The sequence below is a fragment of the Bombyx mori genome, chromosome 5 (assembly GCF_030269925.1).
Source record: "Bombyx mori chromosome 5, ASM3026992v2".
NCBI lineage: Eukaryota > Metazoa > Arthropoda > Insecta > Lepidoptera > Bombycidae > Bombyx > Bombyx mori.
Window position 1 is genome coordinate 18657318 of NC_085111.1, and position 26593 is coordinate 18683910.

General features: G+C 37.6%; 1 protein-coding gene and 1 long non-coding RNA gene across 5 annotated transcripts in view; one reads left to right on the forward strand and one right to left on the reverse strand.

The window, feature by feature from the left end:
- The window catches only part of MCAK (kinesin-like protein a), a 51077-nt gene that overhangs the window by 5321 nt on the left and 19163 nt on the right, over positions 1 to 26593 (forward strand). For 2 of the 4 annotated variants that reach the window (XM_038010798.2, XM_038010800.2), the window contains exons 2-3: positions 19921 to 20114; positions 21374 to 21478. In XM_038010798.2, coding sequence (XP_037866726.1) covers positions 19921 to 20114; positions 21374 to 21478 — 299 coding nt within the window. The remainder of the gene's footprint in view (positions 1 to 19920; positions 20115 to 21373; positions 21479 to 26593) is intronic. The other 2 variants (XM_062668415.1, XM_012688413.4) reach the window with 1 other exon arrangement.
- LOC134198969 (uncharacterized) lies at positions 16457 to 17494 on the reverse strand. The gene is made up of 2 exons (XR_009973276.1): positions 17269 to 17494; positions 16457 to 16716 (listed from the first exon to the last, which is right to left on the reverse strand). It is a non-coding gene; the product is annotated as an uncharacterized LOC134198969 (long non-coding RNA).

Here is a 26593-nt window from a genome sequence, read left to right on the forward strand (position 1 = left end):
TGTCGCCCACGGAACTGTTACACCAAGGTTACGTCATCTATCGAGAGTCTATCTACGTACATACACCGGTGGTATAATATAATACCAATGGCTAAAACACTTGATAATATGATCACATTACAACGTGAATGCTGCTCTAGAATTCTCAGGTTTATTGTCGGACGGCTGCTCCATCCTTTAGATGAGAATATGTGATCGTTCGCGGCACAGTGAGGACGAATAGCACCATGGAGGCGCGGGCTCCAAACACGTGTTGACACTAACAGGAGCAAAATAGGAATAGAAAATAGGTAGTAAAAAATAGGAAAATAAAGCAAGTATCTGGACGGGGCCGTTGCTTATAGTTTTTCTTATAAGCAGTAATAGAAAGGGGTGGGAGAGCGCGGCGAGTTAGCAGTGTGGTCGCAATGGGCGATATTCTCAACAATGAAGCGGGAATCGGTTTCGTGAAACTAGTCGAGCCCCGCATTTTGCGCGACTCCTCGAACGAAGCGCGGAGAAAACTGCAGCTCGGTCTGAACATACCACTTAACGGAGACGTTTTCAACAGTTTTGTTTAAGTTGTAAAATGTATTAAATTTGCCGGATAAACGGGAACTGATAAAAAGGGAAATTCTCGCTTCTATTTCTTATGACTGTTCGTCCAATTATTTATTTGATTTTTCCAACATTTCATATTAAAATATTGCCCAAAGATAAAATAGTACTCCCTCAATTACAGAATATAAATACGAATATGTTCACGTTAAGTCAACAATAAATAGAGGAACAAAAAAGTAGTCTTAAAAAGTGCCATAACAAGACATCAAACATAAAACATAAATCAGCCCATTAATTTTCTCGTATAAGTACAAAAGACAACACGCGTTTACTCTCAATATGAACTTTTGAAATGTAAGTCCGTCGCGTCGGTCGGTTCGTCGGTTGGTGCGGTCGGAGCCAGGGAACCCGCTCTCTGATGACTCACGGCGTTCTCGTCACGCGTTCGACGCGACGCTTCGTAATACTTTCGCATTGTCTTCTATACATACTTCAATAAAATAACCTGGCCTGGTTAATCTTTTGTTAAAATAGGCAGCTTATAAAATATCGTTTTTAGGGCACGGGTAGGTACCACCACCCTGCCTATTTCTGCCGTGAAGTAGTAATGGGTTTCGGTTCAAAGGGCGGGACAGCCGTTTTACAGTAAAAACTGAGACCTTAGAACTCATCTCTCAAGGTAGGTGGCGCGACTTAGTTGTAGATGTCTACGGGCTCCGGTAACCACTTACTTATACCAGGTGGGCCGTGAGCTCGGTTACCCATATAAGTAAATTAAAATCCATTGAAAAAATGGAATTCACATAGGATGACTTACGTGGCCTCTGTCTGTCGTTTAAGATTATGTTAGGGAGCAATTTGAGAGATGAGCTAAGCTGAAGTGCTATAGTATAGTGTTTCTGATGATTTGTGAGCAGGGCGTGTGGTTTTTCAATTGAGAGCTTTTATATCCTCGTAGAGTAGACCAATTCTTCTTCTCAATCGTATTCACTCTTGGCAGAGTGGTCGTGGTCATCACTTCGGGTGGTGGTGCGTTTCACCAGACGTCGCCATTCCTCGCGTACCGCGGCCCCTAATAGTAAACTGCATTAAGGCAAAAAAAAAAAAAAAAAGAGATAAATTAAGAGTCTGTCTGTTACTTCCGCTACAGAAGTTAAATGTTGAATTATTTGTGATGTTTTAAAACGGAGAGTGATTATGTTGTGTTAACTCTACAATAGTGCTAACAATTAGTTTGTTATATTTTACACTCAGCTTCTCGAACTATTCGTTTATCATTTCGTTTACAAACATGTAGGACCAGTTAGCGTGTGCGACCTTAAACGTTGCGTCATGACCACGTGGGCGACGTATGAGGCCTGACTGTTAACTAAACGATGTATCGACACTTCAAAATCGATTACGTATGTGATTATCAGCGAATTGATATCGATTTATAATGATGTTTCTGTTTTTTTAACAAAATTATTGCAAATGGGTAAAACAGCTTACATTTGTTATTGCAATCACGGCCTCTTAGGGCTCCAGCAACTGCCAAGCACCAGGCTGGCGACTTGCAAGCTCCTCTGTGCAATTGAGCTAATAAATAAAGTCGCTCATTGTACCTCAAAAAATTGTTAGGGACCGATCAAATTGTCAGACAACAAGAAACCGATACTTCGCTTTTGTATAAAGAAAAAAACGACAATAATGATTCTATAATACATAGCGTCGTTGTCAAACCAAAATCTGCTATGTGCACTTTTTGAGATTTTTCTTATACTTTTTGATCTTTTCGTATAGTTCACAGCCCTATCTATCTACCGTATAAAAAGACTGTTATGTGTCTATCGCTTTAATATTTATATATAGCTTTCATTTGATATAGTTCTTAAAAATTCACCTTCATATAAAATTTTATACGAACATGTTTTTACTCGTTAATTCAAAATAGAGTTTTTGCACATAACAGATTTTGGTTTGACAGCGACGGTAGACTACATGGGCTACGCAATCTTCATATATTAATTAAAATAAGGCAACTACTCTAGTTCGGGTAGGCGTTTAGAATATGAAATACCGAAAATAGTATTATCAAAACCTAAACAAGAGTTACTCTTACGCGGATTTTCTATTCGAATTGTATGGCTTAACCGTCGTGTCACCCTTCAAAACGCAACGCATCACTGCAGAGAAGAGAGGCAGAGCGGTGGTACTATGAATGCGAGCTGTATATACACCACACTACACCAGCTATAAATGTATCTAGTCTTGTTTAACTGCGAGTTACGAAATAAATTTTATGTATACATAAATAGCACAGTATATGCCGGTGCGCACTTTCGATTTCTCGATGACGTCATTGTCGTGTAGGAGTCTAGATTATTTTATAGACTTGCCCTATTAATACGACAAAGCATTTCTTAACAGCAGGCGCAACTTCTCATCTACGTTTTTTGCGTATTTATCCATTAATTTATATGGTAATTTTAAAATATTTGACACTACATTAATTGATCAGTCAAAACTATAACACTGTTTTAAACGGTTACCGGAGATCCGCAAACTACAAAATGACACGCGACAGAAATAAAGCAAGTTTGTCGTCCACCTACTCGTGTTAAAGTTTTAAGGTATTTAATCTAACCAATTCTTATGAGACAAAATCTTATAAGACCGATTGTTATACTATAATAGAAAAGAATCACTTTAGCAATTTTCACAAGAATCTATCAAGGTATAGTAATCCTGGAAGGCTATGCTCGACTTCTGCGAGTGCACCATCTCGCAGAAGGAGGCGGCGGGGCAGGTGAGGCATTGGGCAGCTGCACGCCCAACCCGTGAACTATTAAAGTTACTGTTTCTTAGTAGAGATAACGATTTGGATGTAAATTTAATTATAAAACTTGCGATTATTCAGTGTTGTTATTTCATGAAAATATAAATTTAAAAACATCCTGTATAGCTGAGAATCGATTATAACCCCTCCTCACACAAAAAATGTTTGTAAAGCCGCGTTGGTTGCCGTTATTGTACCATATAAATCATTAGTCACATCGGAAGCTATTTCGATTCAATAATAGTGGTGAATTAAATTGGAGCGACTATTTTGGGTTATTAGGTTGATTCCACGTACTATTGTTACCGATACAGCGGGCAACTTTGTTTGTCTGTTCACAAGTAGGTCGTAGATATACTAGAAGTACGTCGAATAGTTTAACTAATAGGTTGCTTACAATCTGTGATAATAAATTTAATGCTTTCGTTTGGTATACTCATCACACAATCGCAGAACTCAAATCCGAAATTTGGCTTCAGGTTTAGATATCTCGATACAGAATTCGTGAACCAGATTTGAATATTTTTATCAAAACGCAAAGATAATGCTGGCTCGCCGCGACATATAGTCTATAGTTGTAATACTAGTATATGTATAATACATTTTTTTATAATTAAAATATTTAGGTCATACTGGCGGACAGATAAATAGTGGCTCTGATTTGAGCGACTGACAGCGCCATTAACGAGGACATCTCCTAGAAGTTTTGTATCAATAGTGTATCTACGTTAAATTTGATTTGTTTGCGGTTTTCAAAGTTTTGATAAAATATCCAAACCTGGTTCACGAATTCTGTTTGTGTTGTCTTATCCTAATACTCAGCAGTTTCTTACATACGATATTTTTCGAGTCTAACAAGGTCCAAGAGGCCTTCGACTCCCACGTGGTAGGTGACCGCCCGTATCCGTTCCGTAGTTGTCTCGTCTTTATAGCCGATGCTATGATAGTGTTTCGACCAGAACAATGTTACGATACATAGCTGTGTTTAAAAATGTAATATTTGGATGTGTTAGCGATATCTGGACTTTCATTTGGACAGTGTTTCTTGGTGAGATCTTTTCACTTTTTTCCAGAATGAAATTGGGTAGTAAAAGTAAATGTATGACTAGGCCATTTACCTAACCATACTGAAAGCCCTTTCGTTCGCTGATATGCCTTGTCACCAATCGATATTGCTCCTAGTAACGCAGAACGTCTTTGGCATAGTGCGTGTTAATATGCACAAATCAATCGCAAGGATTCGTATCTTTAGAACTTGACAAATATGTAATTCCGGCTTAGCTTGTGCTCAGAGAAGAGAAGTTGGTAAAACGAATAGTCACTCGGGCCATTCACCATGTCAACACGTCGGCTAAGAGACTACTACTTCGTACATGTTATCGAGGATTTTCCGTTAAAAGTTTATTTATGATCAGCATTGTGCCCGTCGGCTCAGTGACGTATGTGGCGGTCAGTTCGTCGACTCGCCTGTAGTTATCCTCAATTGGCAGTGATCATTTGCGGTACCAATTAACATAACGTTCAGTAAATTCGCGACAGTTGATTCATCGTTTTCTTACCTTGTTAGCTAGATTTATTTGAAAACAAATATCATTTTTAGATTTGTTAAGGCGTTTTCATTTCGTGATAGTTATTAATGTGTTTTAATAATAGATCGAAATTTCATCTACAGACGTTACCTTCTACGAAATTGCTCTATTTGTAAACATTAACCGAACAGTTTTCTGATATTTCCTGATATTATTTCTGTTATTTATTCATTCTAATATGTTTTATATTTATTCCTGATAATAAAAATGGCGATATCAACTACTTTTGGTCAACGTTCGCTGGTTTTCTTGACGCGACAACAAGCATAAATTGAGTTTGTTGATCGCCTTCATTCCCACTTCTTGACTTAACAATGCGTTTACGGATACGTCAAGGAGGACAGCTTCATCGATTGAATTGCGCTAGCGACCCGGTAACTTGCGTGCTCTTCGATTGCGAAGCTGCACTTTTGGGATTTAGCATGTTCGTAATTCTTTTTAGTATGAAATGCCATTTTCAAATTCATGTATGATGCCCTGTCTTGATCAGCTTCATTTAGCTAAATGTTTTAGAATGTCTTATAAAGGATTAAAGCTCACAGTTTGCTATCCCGCGTACACGGTCTTGCAAGGCTCTGTTGTAGGTTGTGGGCGACACGTGGGCGCCCTAGTGGTTGTGCCGACTGATGTCATCGGTTTCACTGTGCCATGCTTACCTCTTGGTACAGACTTTATATTCAATTTTAAACTAATTGATTTATTAACTTTAAAAATATTGATTTTAGTATTTAGTTCGCTTTTCACGGGTTGCAAACGTAATTATGATTGCTTTTACATTTTAATATTGCATTTATTATTTGAGACTTTTCGAATTACTTTAAAATCCTCGTAGTCGGGATGACTCCTTATTATACGCATAGCTTAACCATGAAAACTATTCATATGATACGAATATTAAACAGCTCACTGCTTGGGATCGTAGAATTATCTTTTTGAGTTACATACAAAGATCAAAGCGTTTTTTTATTTTATTTTTTATTGCTTAGATGGGTGGACGAGCTCACAGTCCACCTGGTGTTAAGTGGTTACTGGAGCCCATAGACATCTACAACGTTAATGCGCCACCCACCTTGTGATATAAGTTCTAAGGTCTCAAGTATAGTTACAAGCGTTCGAAAATTGTATTTGAAAGTAAACACTGAAGTATCTTATCAGCAAACTCACTATTAACATACTATGTCTCACAATCTATGATTCATATCAGACTTCCTTTTTATTAAGACTGGGTATTGCAATCATAATTCAACATTAATAACAATAACATTGGTTTCGTTCTCAAATAATTTTATCTGTAATTTTATCAACATGATAACGCATTGAATCATTCATCCTCGCTGTCAACAAACTATTGAATTAATATATTTAGTAATTTCTATAAATATTGTATATCTTTCGTCACCATATTTATTGGAAGAATGTTACTTAGTAGGAAATTCCCATGATGTCACATTCGCCGCCAATATACCTAATAAATACTGAAGCTGTCTATATATTTATGACGAAACAATGCTAATGTAAAATAAAAACATTGTTTTTTCTTCAAATTAATAAGTTTTGTTTTAGTGTATAACTGTAAGCAACCCTGGTGGTTGAGTTCAGTAAAAAGTGGTTAAAGTAAAGGCGGATGGATTTTTGTGAATAATTTAATATTGACAATTAAAGACATGACAAGGACTGTAAAGGACATTGAGAGACAGTCTACATATAGGCAGTAGTAGCCGCTACAGTAGGCAGCGGCTTTGCTCTGCCTCCGGCCCCTGACGACCACGGGCGACGGTAACCACTCACCATCAGGTGGATCGTATGCTCGTCTGCCTACAAGGGCAAAAAAATAGATTATAAAATACATATCTTGACTAAGCAGCAGTTTTAAAATGTTACCCTTTTTTCTCCTGCAACCCGATATTCCTACAAAGAACCTACCTACTTTACGTCTTAAAGAAGGCTTCAGTCAAAAAATTCACAGTCTGAAGAGGGTGACCATGTGCCGCCAAGTTCTCGTGTTTAAAATTAAAGTGCATCGAGTAGTGTGTGCGGGAGAATCTCGTCTGGTCGCACTCGGCTGTGACTCACGAACGCGTTCGGTAACTTGCGCAACCTTCGGCGCTGCCTCAATGCACGATATTACACGCGACAGGTTTCGCGATTACGTTATTTATAATATTATATTTTCGTGATAAATTTCTTCTCGTGCGTTTGAAGGTCGTAAGCTAATCGTCGGATATATTGTCGTTAGTAGCAGGCTGTCGCAGAACGAGCAGAGTTTGTCCCTTAATACGCTACGTAAGGGTTAGACGGAATAACCAGTGTGCTCAGTGCGAGTTTTTTAACTCCTCGATCACGTTAAAGTTAACTTAAATTTGTATGGAGTTGGAACAGCCTTTTCAAATCAAATCAAATCAAATCAAATCAAAAAATTTTTTATTCAACATAAATGAAAGTACATACTTGTTGAACGTCAAAAGAACTACCGCCAATTCACAAGAACTAGCCTCCGTCCTGAGAAGAATTGGCAAGAAACTCAGCGGGCATGTTTTTTTTTTTTTTTTTTAATAAATTATTATTTATAAATTTTTTAATATTACATTATTTTTTTTAAATATGAGTTTTTTACAATGAGTATTATAACGTAACAATTACTACAATATTGAAATGCCCGGAGCGAGCAACTCATTCCCACTTTGTGCAATCTTCTAGATAATCATTGACTTTATAGTAAGCTTTATTGCACAGATGTTCTTTAACAGTTTTCTTAAACCTATGTATATGTAGGTTCTGAACATCTTGTGGAATTTTGTTGTACAGGCGCACAGACAAACACCCGAATGAATTTCGTATCTTATGTAACCTACTCATCGGCACAACAACGTTTCAACAACGTTTGCGGCTAGCGGCGCTGTTCTAACTCCATACAAACTTGTACGTGATCGGGAAGTTAAAAAGCTCGTACTAAGCACACTGGTTTCATCCTTAATAAGTCCACTTCTAGTTAAAAAGTTTCTCATCGACCAAAGAAGAATGTGGTCAGTTAGCCACATATTTGTCAATAGCTTATGTTGTATGACCGGCACTCAGATGTGCACTACTCCTTCAATAGAAATGGAACATAATAATAGGTTGGGGAAAAAGTTTCTTCGCATTTTTTAAGAAAATTCACATTTTTTAAAATAGTTTATTTACATTTAACTAAAGTATCTAGGTACCATTTTGATAACTTTTTGCCATCTTATAGGTTGGGACATGATCCCATTGCTATAGAAATTTTGGGGCTTTTGATCAAAATACCGCGACAATTGGTCCTCTCGTGATGTTAACCTGACACTACCTAAAGAATTCTGAAGAGACCGAAACAGGTGGAAATCTGCAGGTGCAAGGTCAGGACCATACGGCGGATGCATTAACAACTCCCAACCAAGCTCTCTTAATTTTTGCTGAGTGGCTAAATATGTGTGAGGTCTAGCGTTATCATGATGAAAAACCCTTCTGTTGATTAATTCCAACCGTTTTCTCTCAACTTCTTGCTTTAATCTCATCAGTTGTTCGCAGTAGAGTTCAGAATCGACGATGCTGCCTGGTGGTAACAGCTCATAATGAATAATGTCCTTCCAATCCCATTACACACACAGCATCACCTTGTTGCAAGTTAACCCGGCTTTCGCCACAGTCTGTGAAGCCTGACCGGCCTTTGACCACGACCTTTTTCGCACGTTCTTGTCGTACGAGATCCACTTTTCATCACCAGTTATCAGCTTCTTCAAAAATGGTTCGGTTTCATTACGTCGTAATAAAGAATCACAAATGAGTACACGGTTCATTAGGTTTCTTTCAGTGAGCTCGTGAGGTACACAGATATCGAGCTTTTTTGTGTACCAAGTTTTTTTCAAATGTGCCAAAACTGTTTTGTGTACAATTCCTAGTTCTTCAGCAACGTCGTAACTACTCATATGCCGATCTTACTCCACTTTTTCAAAAATGGCTTCCATTTTATTTGTAATACGGTGATCAGAGCGACGTGCATCCTTGACATCAAAATTTCCGAATTGAAAACGTTAAACCAAATTTGTGCTACTCTTACAGACTGCAGTAGGTCCATAAACATAGCAATTTTTTTTTCGCGCCTTGCTCTGCATTTTTACCTTTTTTGTAGTAAAATTGTTAAATATATCGAATTTCGTCATTAGATTCACTCATCTTGACAGTACGCAAAATAAATAAAAATCACACATTTTCCTAATTTGAATTTGGAATTATGTTCTTTATAACTTAAACTTTTAATGATACCAAAACCAGCCAGATGCAAATAGTATAGCCAAAGAGATTTTATTACGAGTTCATACATACTATAATGCGAAAAGACTTTCCCCAACCTATTCCTATCCTTGAGGGACAAGTTTAAGGAAATCAAAATTCTAACTTTAGCGTCCCAATACATTTTTGAAAATTTATTGTACGTGCGTAAAAACATTGTAGAATTCCCCAGAGTCTGCGATTTGCATAATGTGAACACTAGGAACAAACATAGGCTTGCGTTACCGGCGGCTCGAATTAAGAAAATAAGCAACTCTTTCAGGGGGCTGGGTGTACAACTTTTCAACAAGATCCCACAAAACGTTCAACTACTACCTGTTCATAGATTTAAGAAAACTGTCAAGGAACGTTTGTGCAACAAGGCATATTATAAAGTTAAGGATTTTTTACTAGATGGCACTACGTGGGAATGAGGCGTTCGCTCCTGGCCTTTTCATTTTTCATTATTATTATTATTTATTTGAATTGTATTTTTTTGACTTGTCTTTTTGTATACTGTAAATATGTTTTCTTGTTTAAAAAAAAAAAAAGAAGAAAATAGTTGAGAAAATACATAAAAAAGCCCGCTGAGTTTGTTTCGCCGGTTCTTCTCAGGACTGTGGCTTTTTTGGAACCGGTGGTAGAGTTAACATTTTCTTTTACATTTTGACATTCAACAAGTGTGTTTTTGATGACATCCAAGTTGAAATAAATGATTTTGAATTTGAATTTGAATTTGAATTATTACACATATTGCCCAAGTTAGGTCAAAAACAAAAATTGTATGCATATAATTAAATAGAAAATTCATATTTCGTCTATGCGTGAAGGCGCGTTCAGGTTTTGATTCTGCTCTTAAATGAGTACAAATATGTAATTAGAACATGAATTGCTTAATATTAGTAACAGTTAGTGTTATATGTATCAAGGTTTTTCGTAGTATTGAATGTAAACCGCAAATGTTTCGTCGGCTATTATTATTTAATGCAGGTATTTCTATTTTTTAATCAAGTTCATATTATCAAACTATTATAATTCTGATTCTTTTTGATCTGATTTTGTGAGCACATCTGATAATTAGTGGACGTGATCGCTCACGGACTTCAGCAATGGTAGGGTAATAGCAAAGCATTTACCTCAAACCTCATTTTTTAAAAGACCAGTCATAGATGTAATTTTTTTATTAAATCTATCTATATATATAAAAATGAAACCCGTTTTCCGTTGTCACGACATAACATGAAAACGGCTTGACCGATTTGGCTAATTTTGGTCTTGAATTAGTTGTGGAAGTCCAGAGAAGGTTTAAAAGGTATAAAAATATGAAAATTCTCGGAATTAAATAAAAATAACAATTTTGTTTTCCCTTTGACGTGTCCCCCGTCGGACGGATTCCTTTTGTTTGTTTTAAGTTTATTCTATATAAAAGTTTAGGTCTTTTATTTATCGATTGAGGCACTACGAAGTCTGCCGGGTCAGCTAGTATATTCATAAATTAGATCTGTTCTTCATTATTTTTATTCGTATATTTCTCGTACGTACTCGTAAATACGTACTCAACAAATGTTCACGATTGACTTCCACGGTGAAGGAATAACATCGTGTAATAAAAATCAAACCCGCAAAATTATAATTAGCGTAATTACTGGTGGTAGGATGTCTTGTAAATCTGCACGGGTAAGTACCACCACCCTGCCTATTCCTGCCGTGAAGCAGTAATGGATTTCGGTTTGAAAGGTGGGGCAGCCGTTGTACTGTTTAACAGTGAGGCCCTACAACTCATGTCTTAAGGTGGGTGGCGGCATTTATATTGTAGATGTCTATGGACTTCGGTAACCACTTAACATCAGGTGGGCTGTGAGCTCGTCCACACATCCAAGCGATAAAAAAAAGATAGAATGCATTTGTGCTTTATAAAGAAAAGAATGCAGTCAAATTACGCGGTTATTTGTAATTTTGTATCGTGTACTATAAATGTCTGAGCGAATATGTGTACTTACTTCTAACCATAAGACCATCTGCTCGGTTCTCTCCTATTGTGAACTTGACCCTGGGAACTTACAAATGCGTTTTCTACTTTTACTGTGTAATTAATTTATTAAGTGTCGTTATATTATACGCCCCGTAGTTACGTCGTGATAATATAGTTTTAAATGATAACATGTTGTCGACTACAGTGAAAATATATGAAAACATCTTCTTTGTGATAACACCGTCATAGTTTGTACACGTCACGTCACATACACATACAACCTCGTTTATCTTACTAGTGAAAAATGTATCGAAATCGCTTGCATAGTTTAAGATTGTCCCTACTTAATCCTTGGTAGCCTAAGGAGCTATTCCGACAACTCACAGACCGATAAGGTGCTCATGGGCTTGATCTAAGAGAATTGCTAACACTGCTTGGGTAGCAAGAGATCGGATCGGAATCTATACTCACTGAGAAGATCCAGCGAGAAACTCAGGGCTGGTTCTGATTTAAGAGAAGTGAGCGGAGAAACAGACAGGCAAATACCGACTCTTTTATATGTTATTTAGAGAAGAGAGTAGTATATGTTGCATCAGAATTGGTAGGTACCTACAGTAAAATCTGTTATTATTGTACAAAAATTTAAAAAGTGATCTCTGACAAGGGATAGGGTATTGGCTGCTGAAATAGGGTTGTTTTTTTAAAATGTACCGATTCGTTGTTCAATATCAATATTTTGATCCCTAGTCCTGTAAAATATTTTTAATTGATTAATGAATAAACATGACCGAATAACATCGAGCTCAGTATATAAACATAACGTACACATTTTTTGCTTACTTAAACTGATCTTAGCCATTTATTAGAAAACTTTGGACAAATTTCGCCTGCACTTCTCCCGCGTGTCGGTCACATAAGGAAAGGAAACCAATTTATAATTAGCTCAGCGGCGGTGCGTTAACAGGTCAATGACACGCGCACCACCCGTCCGAATAAAGTTGTTACCGCATACAATACCACTGTTGTTTGAACTTTCTACTTTAAGAAACGTCTAGTAAATATAGATCTAGGTAAGTGGACGGTGTCGTGGAACCTTCCAATGTTACTTGATCTCTTTATTGTATGAATCGCTCAGTATATATATAGGTCTACGAAACCGGTCAAGTCACATAAGTAAATATTTGGCAGCGAGCCACGGGTCTGATGTTTCTTTGTAAATGAAATCCAGCCCTGTCAATGCTCTTCAAGTTGCCGTTTGCCGCATCCGGCTTCCATATACTAATATTTTTCGCAAATTCTCTAAATATAATTGCTTCTCAAATTGCACATAGCTGTTGCGGGAGCACCTTATGATATGATTCACGCAGTAATAACTAAGTTCGGAATAAATTTAGCGGGTCTCATTTTTCATGTAACAATTGTAAGGTTTGTTGTAAAATAATTAAAATAAAATTTATCATGTTAAAGTTAAGGCAATTTTCGGATTGCCAAATAGCAACACTGTTGGTGGTAGCAATGCCAGTAGTGGGGTCGTCGTCTGAAAAACGGGACAGAAATCAGTGTATTGGGTAGTGAGCAGATGTCTAAAGATTGTAAAAGTGGAGTTACAAATAAAGCAATACAGAATTAAGTAAACTACTGCAATCTGTGTATTATTTCCTGACTGTTGGAAGTGGAGTTCTACACAATTTTCCTGCTGTCCAATTGGCCTTATTTTTTGGCCATGAAGATGTAGTCATCGAATTATTAATTTTGAATTGGCTGAATATGTCTTTTTTAATGTCCTGTTGTAAGAAATACAGGGGTAAACCATATTTTTAACATACCTATTTTGAATATTATGATGGTTCGGAACCACATCAAGAACGCCACGCGCGTACTTAAGGTTTATTGAGACGTCCACATGCCGGGTGTATCTTATTACACATCTTATTTTAATATAGTAGAATACTATGTTTATTTTAGGAACCTAGGCAGATGAGCTTACAAATGTTAGTCACAAAGCTTTTTTGGCTTTGAAGTTGTCAGTCTAAAATTTGTCGCTGATTCAGCTTCAATACCGTGTCAAATACAGTTCATGAATAGATATGATTCTGAGTAGAACATCCCGAAGTGTGCGAACGTTCACGTATGAGGGGCGAGCACGAATGACTATCGAAAAAGTATTCGTATCGCTATCGAGAAAAAAATGTATAGGATTTAAACAACGCCCCCTACCGGCCGTAAAAAGAAATAATTTCAGCAGCGCGAATGAATTTACTTACTATCGTTTCGCAATTGAATAGTCACGTTCTCGAAACTCGAAACTTTACTCATAATCGAGAGTAAGAAAATTGTTTTGACATACACTAACGTAAATCTCGAAGGCTGGCTGGCTACCGAGTACTACCATCTAATGTAATGATCCGTTTTCGTATTGAGGACTCGATACATTTACATTGCGATAAAAAAAAACATTTTCGTAATTGACGTGCAGTACTGTATTGTGACGTCACAATCGAAGTCGAACTTCGCAGTAGTTGAGTTATTTTCTATCATTGAAATTAATTGATCGAATACAACGTTTTGTATCAATAAACTGATATCATTATCATAATGTATGCATGTGAAGGAATTAATTAATCAGAACATTATAATAAGTATATGTGTACTGCGAAAGACGGCGACCTAAAATGTTGACTCATCGTTATCATTTAGCAATTAGTAAAATATCGAACCTAAACACTTCAGATTTTTTTTTTGTAAAATGCTTTTTTTTTACAATGTTTGAAATCTGAATCGGAATTCTGATTAAATGAAATTAAATTTTGGAAGGTTCAAAAATTATTTTAAACGTATAAAAAAGTAATGAAGAAAATAACATGACCAATCCGTATTTTCGCATGGTGTGCTGCCTTCCACCGTGTCATATGAAATCGAAGTCTCATTTTTATTGTGTGACTGATATCCTATAGTTTAAGCCGGACCGCTTGAGTGCTTTGCGGCTGGAAGGTGGTACCCACCCGTGGCTTACGATACCATCACATTAATTCGGTTTCGGTCGTAACATGATAGCACAGGATTATGGGTTCTCGAATTATTATTGGTGTATTAGTACTACGTCAATACTTCCAAAGTACCGATTAAGTATAGACTTTAAGCTGTGCCTACGCCATTTACTTAGTTTTAAGCTTTCTGAGTTTGTTTCAATCCTATCTTAGCTCGATATTAATTCTAAAGATTTTTAGGCAACCCGCGGATGTTTCTAAAATGATAGGAAATATAGTATTTACTTTAGATGGTTCATTTATAATTTATTGAAGTTTCTTAATTTCCAAAAGCGTTACAAAGTGAAACTTTCAATTTATCTCAATGTTGTTAACAGGTCCACACCGATATCCTTTGATGGTTTCTTTCATTACGACATCTGATTTTCTGAAATGAATAGTGTTTTTAATCGTTAAACCGTTATTCAAGGCGAAATTTTCGTAAGAACCAACACCAAAAATTGTTTTAGTTTTGAAATTTTATTGTACGTTTGGAGTCGTGTTGCGAAATGATAGCAAATAATTACATATATGAATCGGCGCAAGGATTGCGTTAATGACGTCAACATATTGCATATAAATTGGTTTTAATTGTAATGGTTTTTTTGGACTTGTTCTGATAGACGACGGGTTACCCTTGCGTATTGATTGTTACAATACGATGGTACAGGTCGCAAGCTGTGGACAGAAGCTATAAAAATGGTCCTGGGTTATTTCTATTTTATTTCTGTCTGAGAAAAATCGGTACTGGTGATATGAAGATTAACATTATTTTATCTGTTATAACAATCAATTACCATTTTCGAAAAAGTGATAACAAAGCACAATGAGCTCCCTTCGCGTGGGTATCATAAATAGCGACATGGAAAACTACCGGAGAATAGGCAGTAGCATTGTCTAAGTATTATACCAGCGCACTGGGACCGCTAGTCGGCATTTACAGCAAAAAAACTGATGAGCAAAAAAAACCACTTTTGAAAAAAAAGTTCCATGGTTTGGCGTAGCGCCACCCAGTTCACGACCTGATTTCGTTCCAATTATGAGGAAAAAACATCATTAAGTTCACTGTATTTAATGAATACTAAATGTTTTATTCTGAAGGAGATAGGATTTGCATATCACTGCTAATGGTTCACTAGTCCCTTGGTTTTAATATGTAGAACATCCCCAGCAAAATGCTAGATCATTTCGCTTTTTCAACATGAAATATTACCATGACTACGCGTTTTCTTGGCCATTTTCGGATGAACGATTTATTATTTGACGGAAAAATCCAACTACATATGTGAGACTAACAAAGTAGTCAGTGAAGACGCAAAACGATTATTTTCGAATCAAGATATTGTCAATGGACACGTAACTTTGTTTTCTGTTTTCCTTACATAAGTTGCAGCGGTAATCATTTGTTTGGGCACGCGTTAAGATTTTATTGTTTGAAATATAGCCAGCCGCCAGACCTTAGTAACTTATCCTGAATTCTTGAGTTAAGTGCAAATACAAATATAATATTCAATGGATATAAATTGTGTATATGTATATGTTTTACTAACATTTCATACATCGTTCTAATAACATTTCGTTGCGATGCAATTGTTCAAATACGACTGCTTTGTGAATTGCTAGTCACGTATGATCAGAATATATTTAACATATTTTATAATTTTTAACGGTACAGCAGTCATAATTTTAACTTTTTTTATTGTTCTGATACTTGCTGAAAGAGCAGGAGGAATTGGATAGCAACAACCCACTGAGTGTCTCTCCGGATCTTCTCAGTGAGTGATTTTAATGAATCACTGCTCTTGCTAGGGCGCATGTTAGCAAGTTCGTTGAAGCTTTGAGTTTAGTAGTCGTCGTGGCCTAACGGATAAGACGTCCGGTGCATTCGTGTTGAAGCGATGCACCCACGGAATAGATAAATAAGGTTGGAAAGGCCTTTGCTCTAATTTTGTATTAGAACCAGTGTCGCCGCTTCATCCCCACTATTTTAATTTGTACACATACACACACTGTGATTACAAGTATTTCGCACACAACAAAAACACCCACACATAAATCTCAGGACAGATATTCGTTCGCAAACTAGCACAAAACACCCGTAGGCATACACACTCACACACGCAAAAAGGCAATAAAAATGTTCATACACGCTAGTGCTTGATAAAATCGATATTCTTTATCGATAAATTATCTGATGAATGAATGGAGAAAATGAAACATGAAATAAATATTGAAAAAAAAAACTATTTTACTTTTATTAATTACAAATAGTCACTGTCGCTGGAATAAAACGTATTTGTTAAGCAGTTGGCGCTTGCTATTAATTGCGAATGAATTTTTCAAAACTAAGTGTATTCTGATTTTTTTTATGATAAAATCATTTTCAGTAAAATGTTTAGAGCAAATAGTACTCGTCTTTGTCTCCAGTTTCCTCTACCTGTCACGTCAATCCATTGTTCCCTGGCGTTAGGTTCTTTAGGAAACCTAAAATTTTTAATTTACTGCATAAGTCAAATAGCATTTTACTTAGATTTTAATACGTCTTAGACAATATAGTAAATACCCGTAAATTAGAGGTCTACATGTCCCTTTATATTATACCTTCACTTTAATTCAATGATAATAATTCAATAATAATAATACATATTTATTTTACTCAAAATACGTCTCACTCAGAATATACTAGGTATCATTAATTAAATATAAAATAATGCAAAAATTATCCATGTCAAATGTAAATATAGTCGAGAATTCTGTCGATGATTTTACCACATGGTCACCTCACTATCGACAAACTGCACGGCCAATCAGGGCAAAGGCCGAAATTTCAAAGATTGAAGTGTAGAGAACGCAATGCATGTAGTACATTGGAAGCTGACTTGGTCATTGCGTTCATTGGGCGAGTACACATCGCGCAATGTATGCTATTTATAACTTGCTGCAATAATATTGTTAATGTTTGGAATTTCATAATGCTCAGTATATTTTTATGTTTTAGACAAATAATATTGTAATTAAATGGTAATTTCGACTTACCGATCGAAAGATATACCTCCTCGCTCTATACTTGAGGTCTGATTTTTTGTTTTACAAGTTATAATTGCACAACACGGCACTATAAAGCGGAGATCTGTTCGCCAAGTAGTCCGAAGCGCACTAAACGCGGTGAATGAAAGAATCGGTCGAGTTATGTTTGTTCTATCATAACTGTGGCACGCTTGCCCCGCCTACATTACCATTCCAACCTTATTTATCTATTCCGTGGATGCACCGGTGTTCGGATCCCGCAGGCGGGTACCAATTTTTCTAATGAAATACGTACTCAACAAATGTTCACGATTGACTTCCACGGTGAAGGAATAACATCGTGTAATAAAAAAATGAAACCCGCAAAATTATAATTTGCGTAATTACTGGTGGTAGGACCTCTTGTGAGTCCGCGCAGGTGGGTACCACCACCCTGCCTATTTCTGCCGTGAAGCAGTAATGCGTTTCGGTTTGAAGGGTGGGGCAGCCGTCGTAACTATACTTGAGACCTTAGAACTTGTATCTCAAGGTGGGTGGCGCATTTACGTTGTGGATGTCTATGGGCTCCAGTAACCACTTAACACCAGGTGGGCTGTGAGCTCGTCCACCCATCTAAGCAATAAAAAAAAAAAAAGTTCACTAACAATTTGAAGCCAGAATACTTCGAGAATATTGGCGAATAGATAGGCCCAAAAAAGGACAATGGATTTTGTATTTTTTAACGTTTGTCCCAAAACATATGAATTTTGCTAGCGGTATAATCGGTTGTAAATGACCTTCGGAAAGTGATTTTGGGGGATATCCGTATTGTACTGGAGACTCGCAGTGGCGAAACTTATTGAACGTATTGAATTATATTGTGTGAGGCAATTAAAAAAATCTTGGCACCGTCTTAATTTCCAAATTATGTCTGATTACCTAAAAATCATCAGCCTAAGCTTTACGGCTCAATATTAGAATAATGTCTTTTGTCTTTTACTTTTCAAATCTGGACTTATTTGTGCAGCATCAAAAATCGGTAATACAACGGTTCTGACTTGACTCTGCAAACCGCACTGCAGGAATACGACTAGGTTTAGCATACTAGTTTTATTCGTGAACTCTCTACAACCTATCACCGATAAATCGATGACATAAAAGTAAATAATATGGTAAACATGCGCTTCGTTGCGACAACGAAAGTATTCAGAAGTGCAATAAACACGATTTTAAACTGACGTATATGTACTTTTGTTAAATTCTACGAATCTCAAAATACTTAAAATATCATTGAGAATATTAGATAGATATGATCTCTCGGCAGAAAGCCAAGTCCGCCAAATACTCATTGACCTAAAATACCAAATAAAATCAAATAATGTCGCATACAAGAATACAATCTGCGGTAGATAAATCACCTGCAGTAGATAAACGTTTGAACCACGCTATTATCGTCATCATTTGCTTTGACTTGACTTTTCACAACACACCTGGTGTGAAGTGGTTACCTGGACATGAATACTGCCATTCGTCTTGAGACTTTAGCTGGAAGTCTTAATTCAACCACTGTCCTACTCTTTGAATTAAAACGAATTCTTGCTTCATTATAGTAAAAGACTGTGATGGAACCTAACTGTATGTGCTATTTGTGTATCCACAATATGAATTTCCAGAAAAAATGCAAATTAATAATAAATTTGCGGTTTTTGTTAATTTCACGATGTTATTCCCGCAGCCGTCTAAGAGAACACGCGGTAATAGAATCATTAGAATTTGTCCTCATTTTTACAAGAATTATCTCCTCCTCCTTGCGTCGATAGTCCTCAATCCTGAGGGTCGTGGCCTCATGAGGCTTTCTTGGAAAAATACACATGGTGGGTTCCCACGTCCTACCACGGCAGTGCTTTTGGAAGTGATTTAGCTCTTCAAGGCCGCTGAAGCCTTATTTGGGTTCGGCTAATTAACCGCCGCCAGACATTCGGCGTTGACGTTTTACGGTGGAAAGGTCGAACTCCAACTCAACCCTCCTCTTTTCCAATCCGGGCTTGGGACCGCCATTGGCAGAGTTCTGGCAAGAATTATCTACAAATAACGAAAAAATACTTCGATTAAAATAACAAAAAAGAAACTATATAAGACCCTGAATTGATTTACTTTCTATCTTTTTGCTATTGTGGCGGCTGCTTATCTATTTGCTATTGTGACGGCTGCTCAAACAAAACTAAAGACGAATGAAGAACAGTGTTCACGGAAGGTCACAGCCGCATATTATTCTCTGTCCACACATTCCGCACGGAAATGCAAGGTCCCGGGGGCCGTTTCACCTTGATGTGCTATACTGTGCATGTTCTTATCAGTAACCCTGATTTATATCTATCTCAATTTACTACAACTAATTATTATCAACCCAATTTGCTCTGCTCGTTATTTTAATACGAAGCTAGTAACGCTGTCTTGTATATTTTAGCTACAAAATAGTCATGCTTTCCTGGTTTAAGTGTGCGATATCTTTTGTCGAAGTGCATAAAGGTGCATTAAATCATTTACTGTCTACTGTGACTTACTCGTCATATATAATGACCAGTTTAAACTGGCTAAAAAGATTATCGGCTTGCATTAGCAAATCTGTATGTGTACGTAATATATTTACAATGTTAATGATAGTAAAATGTAATGTTTCAGGTCGGGTCCATTCTGCGATCGTGGCCTCAGTTAACTTGGAGACGCGCTCAGTTGCTGTGGAATGGTTCGAGCGCGGCGAGACCAAGGGCAAGGAGATCGAGATAGATGCCATCCTAGCGCTGAACCCTGAACTGGCGAGTGGGCCGCGGCACCACACTCCGCACCTGCAGCCGATGCCCAACAAACTAGCCAGGGTCTGTTAGCTTTTCCATTTATGATACCTTGGTACCGATTAGTTAACATTTACAACTAGTGCGATGTAGTAGTAGATTATGTTCAAAGTACAACGATTTAGAGTCGATGGCCGCACGCAATGTGCATTGCTGCTACGTAGGATGCCGATTTATCAATTTAAAAGTCGTTTAGTTTATAAATTATAAGTGAGTCATTTGTCCAGATACATGATTTCATTACGGAGATGCCGACTAAGATAGTGCGTACCTACGCCAATCTTTTGTTCTTGAAAACATTACCTCATTCGTATACGTTTATTATTTATAAAGTAATCAGTTAGCATGTAGGTTATGCATTCATTTTGATTAAAGAACAACCTCGCATTCACTGGATCTCGGTTTGATTGGCGCATCGGAACCTAGCTCAATAAATTCGTCCATCGATAAGGATGACCCTCGGAAAGCTGAAAATGATATAACTGCAGAATCTATGCTCGCTTTCACGATTAATATTAATCGATTTCGAATTTTAGTGAAAAATCGAAAGCCATTATCGATTCGCGAGTGCGAGTCGAACGCGTACCAAGCCGCGATCACTCTCATTGTTTGGGTCGCTAAGAACGTTGCTAATCGACGCCACGCTACAGTTGCACCTCTAGTATCACGTTAGACGAATGTGCGCTTTGTTTGTGGCGCCCCGGTTACCGCTCATCAGCTTTATATTTTTAATCATGACGTCAGCATCGGAGCCGGTCATATAGCGATCAATCGTGCGTGGTGTGGTTAGAAACTCGACACTATCAAGTCTCGGCCACCGCAAAATCATCGGAGAAAATGTAGACATGTTCCCTTACATCATCAGTTGGCAGGTGATCACCTAGAAGCACTGTAGTTAGAGCTTGTTTATTGTTATTAAATAGTTTGGTTACCAAGGCGACGCTGCTGTTTGCTGACGCGCAACGTTAAGCACATGTTGCAGCTAGTTGACAAGACTAATCGATGAGGCCGCCGGGCACGCTCCGAGTCTAGTGCGTGGACAGCAAGTAGTGGACGCCGCTCAATGACAATGACTGATAGATAGTTGTGAACGACCTTCCACCTGTGTGCCCACCTGTGACGCACGCCGGTTATCGATTTTCATAACACCAGCATTTCAGTTTCACTTTCATTACGAACTAGACGGATGGAAATCGACGGAGCGATCAAGTGTCCCGATACAAATTGAGTAAGTGCAGCACAGTAACCATGATGTATGACCGGCACGTGTGTATTTGACGAAGGATCCGTCGGGCTCCTCTTCGGACGACGGCGGGTTCCTGCAGGAGGGCGGCGAGGGCGAGGCGGGAGACTCCGGCCACACGCTGCCCGTGCGCAACTCACGATCGGTACTCACCCTCACGCACGTTCCACGCATACATACGCACGTCGACGCCCCGGAGCGGACCGACATTTTATTTTCTTTCACATTTTTCGGTTGTTTTGCTCCACGATCTATGATTTGCACACGTTCGGCTTGTTATGGTGTTTTTGTGGAACGTGCTTTTGTCACTGATCGACGATGGCGATCGGTTACGGTCGCTCGTCGTGCCCCTGACAAAACCACGGTCCATTTAGTGTTTGTATTGTGCTGTATTACATTTGCAACGCAGTCTATTCGTTTCCGATCGATGCCGCCATCATTCGATCTCCGTTTGTGTTCACCTGTTTACGAATAAAGCTTGATTTGGACATCATCAGTGACATCATGTCCGCGATGAATCACCTTCCCACGACGTCGGGCGACGACGCTTCTTTTAGCCGATATTTTATTTCTCGCCAAAGAAAAACGCAAATGACCCCATTGAGATTGCCTATTTCGGTGTAATTTATTGTATCGATTTTTGGACAAGCTTTTTCTCGGTAAATGCATGTGTTTCGAAATGTCATGTAATTATTGGAAAAGATGTACCACGGGAATGTTTAGTGTTGAGCTTAAATACAAATATGTAATACCATTATGAACCCAGGGAATTACGACACGACCGACAACTACAGATGATATTGGTCTGTCTGACTATTTATCAGAATGTACAGTGTGGTATGGTAATGTGTCTCCGGCCTTCTCATGCGTCCGTAGTAATGACATCATGACAAATGGTGGGTAGGGAGTCCGCCTATCACCGTCCTGGCCGTTTCTGGCACCGACGTCACAGTGCCATGAAGACTTCGATTGTATCTCAATTGGTGGCGACATCCACACTGGTGCTCTTGGGCTCCGGTGACAACATAAGTAGCAGGCCAGTCGTGTGCCGCTCCTACCATCTATGCTTTTAGATTAACGGATAAAGAACAAAATTACGTTCCACATCGGCCCTGAGCTATTGGGTTCCTATGTCACGTACTTGTGTGTGCAAGAAACACATATATAAAAAAAAACGAATTCATAAATACAGAGCACTCCCGACACAAGAAGCAAAAGTTGGTATCTATTGCTAAATCACATATGTTTAGAGACCCTATATTAATGTATTATGTAGATATTTTGATCACTTACAAATCCCTATTTTTTAAAATAGTAATATTCAGATTCAAAAGTATAATTCTGAACGAGCTATCTGACCTTGCGTCTCCAATGTTGAGAAGTATCATGAATTTGTCTCCGAATGAAATAAAATCCGAAATTAAATATTAAATATGCCAGTGTCACTGACCCCTAGCGCAACGAGCCGATAACATTAAGAATTTGAGGAAAACATAATATATAATAATAATATTATATAAGTATACATCAAAACTGAGTCACACAAAAGAACTGAACGTTTGCAAAACCATTGTTCAAATGTCAAAAGCTAGAAAGATTTCTTCTTATATGGCCTACGAATGTAGATTCCGTTTAAACTAAGCGGTTTAACTAACTAAGGTAATTAATAAGACGGAAGCCAATGCTATCGTACCTACAAGGTTTTGAAATAGAATTTAAATGACGGTCACTCAATTACACAGTAGACCTAACAAACAACGTCCTGAAACACTGTACCACTTATTTGAAATTGGTTAAAAATAGACAAATCGCCGTTATTTTGAAGTCGCGACAGCATTGAACCTGCGTCGCGTACGTAGCTCGGCTGAGTCACTCGTGTAAACATTAGTGGCTGTTCAACCCGCTCCGTTGAAATAGAACGACACAGAGACGTATTCAGTTGTTAGAGAATGGGGGCACTGTTCGTGTTTATACGTAGCGTTGATAACGAAATAGCTAATGATGATAGTAAGAATAGGGCAAGATTAATTTAAATCGCTCTTGCTAGGCCAAGCCTTTGTCCTGCTTGATTCTCATTGAGGAAGCCAAACTTACGAGTCTGGAAACGTACTTACTCTACATAATTTCACTTTTTGTCTTGCAGTTACGTGCCTAATGTACTATTTGTCCTCGATTACTAAGAATGGGATTGTTTTAAAATTGTGTGGACAGGTGAACGAGCTCACGTCCCATCTGATGTTAAGTTTTTACTGGAGCCCATAGACATCACCATCTGAATGCTGCTACCCAACTAGAGTATATCAATATTTTATTGTGGTATTGCTTATGTAGAATTTACTTAAAATAATAATAAACGCAATTACATAAATTAAAATTTTTGCTGGTGTGATTTTTTTTACCCTATGTTATTCCTTCGTCGTGGAAGTCATTCGTGAACATTAATAAATTACGTATTTAATTGGAAATAGTTGTTGATTGGATTTGAACTCCGGCATAGTCTTACGGCTCGACTATCACACTAGACGTAATAAATATTCTTTAGGCCACAGCGACTCTAGAACCTTTAAGTTTGTTAAAAGTATTTATTTACAGCTCATTTGGCAACGTAAGCCCTGTGAAAACTGCTTTTGGTCGGGGATTTGCAATGTATCAATTTATTGTGACCAAAAACAGTATTAGAATTAAATTAAATATTTAAAATTTTGAGCCTTCCACATTCTAACTAGGTGACGTTACGAGCAGATATAGATCCTAAACCATAGCCTTAAGAGGCTCGCGAGGCTCTAAAGTCGTGATAAGTTTAAAATTGTATCCATTTTTAGTAGGAATTTCTAATTGAAACTTTTGTGAAATACCTACTCATTATAAGGGTTCTATTTAATATTAAATTAATATTAAATTTTAATTGAAAGGATAGGGTGGTCAAAACCCACACTTCAACATTTTCACCTTGATCGGTCCCTGTTTTGCACGTTGTTGTATGTAATGAACTTGCTTCCGCGCATTCATCGCTTTGTGGATTTGCATACTCGTGTGGGATACCGCTTTATATTGGATTTTAATTAATTTCGCGTGTTTTTTTTTTTCGCGCCTTTAACAGTAATTCATTATCATTGTTTATTTTTCCAAGAATTTTTTTATTTTGCCTGTACTACGTACTTATTGACTTAGTGTGGTTATGGACTAGTAGTACCAAATATTCCTTTTGATGAAGTATTCACTTGCCTTGGCTTAGGTCAAGATGTTATGAGTTTTTTAAGTCTCACCTATACATTACTAGGTAAGGTTTTTCAACGAGTATCAATCAGTGTAGTTTGATTTGAGTTAGTTTTACGATCTTCACGATCGATTGACGTCATCAAACTTTCATGGAACTGATAGGTCTGAGATTGATAAGACGGTGATTATATTACTGTTGTGATGGTAAAATATGCTAGTCGTTAGCAGAGGCAGGATCGCACTCTCGTACCTTTGACCTCGTTGACTATTATAAAGAGGGTTTGTCTCCAGAGTCAGTTAGTTATAAATAAGATCGGAATTTTGAACCAACAATCTCATAACTCGGCATAAGTACACCGGCCGTGCTACCCACAAGACCACGAACTGTGTGCTTAGTGCGAGTTTTTTAACGTTCTCGATAGTGTAAAAGTTAACTTAAATTTATATGCAGTTGGAACAGCGCCCCTAGCGGCAAACGTAGGCAAACGTTCCAACTGCATATAAAATTGAATTGACTTTTACGCGATCGAGAACGTTAAAAAACTCGCAATAAGCCCACAGGTCATGTTCGTCTTACCTTATAATAATATTGTGATGATCGTTTTAATTTTATAACGCACCAGGGGTTCGGTAATTTGGCGCACGTCCAATGTGCTGTTTTTTATTTGTTCAGATTCCTGACTGACTAAGATATTCGTCAGTAAGTAACATAGATCGTAGGCACACGACTAATGCAGGTCATTAATGTCTGTTCAATTAAATATGTGCCGGAAAATCAAAATAAGAAGAATGTTTTTTGTAAAATTATCAAGTACGCGTGTTGATCTTAGCGTGAAATTGCTAGTGGGCTTAAAATCATGAACTCATGTGAATGTGCTTTTCCGTTATATATAGAAGATTACTTAATATTAGTTAGAAACTATGTTTCGTACAGTACTTCACTAGTCATTTTTACCTTTTTACTACTATTTAAATTTGGAAATATCTGTCTGTGCTATAACATATTGTCCTTCTTGACATAAAAAGTAATAGGACTTTGCAGTAGGCAGTCACCTCGTTTAGGTCCTGATACTATTTGGATCCACGAAGGCGATACGAAACTATCATCGAGCTAACAGTCCATTCGTTTTCTTCGAGAGCAATGAAAGAGCGACATTATTAAACCGCGTAGTCTCTCATCACGACCTTACAATTAACAGATACTTATCAACACTCAAGGGACCACGCTTAGTACTTGGAAGCCAGTTGTGCTCACCCGGATAAGAAAAAAGTTTTTATTAATCATATTGATCTCTTAACTCTTTCCACCATTTCTTCACAGCCCTCTCCCTCGTTTACGAAACTCTCCCGACGGCGTAAATTATCGAAAATTGTCTCGTCCCTAGCGGAAGAGATTAAGGAAATGTTTCCAAAACATTTAACCGAGATGAATGGCTCTGTAGTTAATCGCCCACGATTTCCGATGTTTAATCTAGATTTATTTTAATGTTTAACGAGTTACGGCTCGAAGCGGGAAATTAGCAACCGTACAAGAAATAAAAATATGTGACCTCTCACCTCTGTGGTTGCTTGCTTACCTTTTTGTTAGCTATCAACAGCGTGGCTGGCTGCGTAACGGGTGTCTGTGCCTTAAGAACTATCTGCTTATATGTATGATGATTCTTAGTCACCAACGAGCGGCCCCGCGCATATTTTTCTAATTTTTTTTTAGTAATTTTAATAAATGAATAAAATGTAAATATTAAGATGCTAGTATGTTCTATACTGGGTTTGCTGAGAGCTCAATAAAACATTAGCACATAACTCTGGACACATTTCTGTTTAGGAGGCTAACATAAAACATGTATCTTCATTGTTTCTTTCTTCGCAGTCGTGTAGATAGTTCTGTCCTTTTATAGATATCAGCACCATCCTGAACTTCAATAATGAGCTTTTATGTACATAGTTTTAATACAGTTTAGTTCATAGTTGTTTACATAAGATTTGTCGTAAAGAATTTGCTTGTGTTTCTAGAGATCAAGCAATGAACTGCAACATTTGA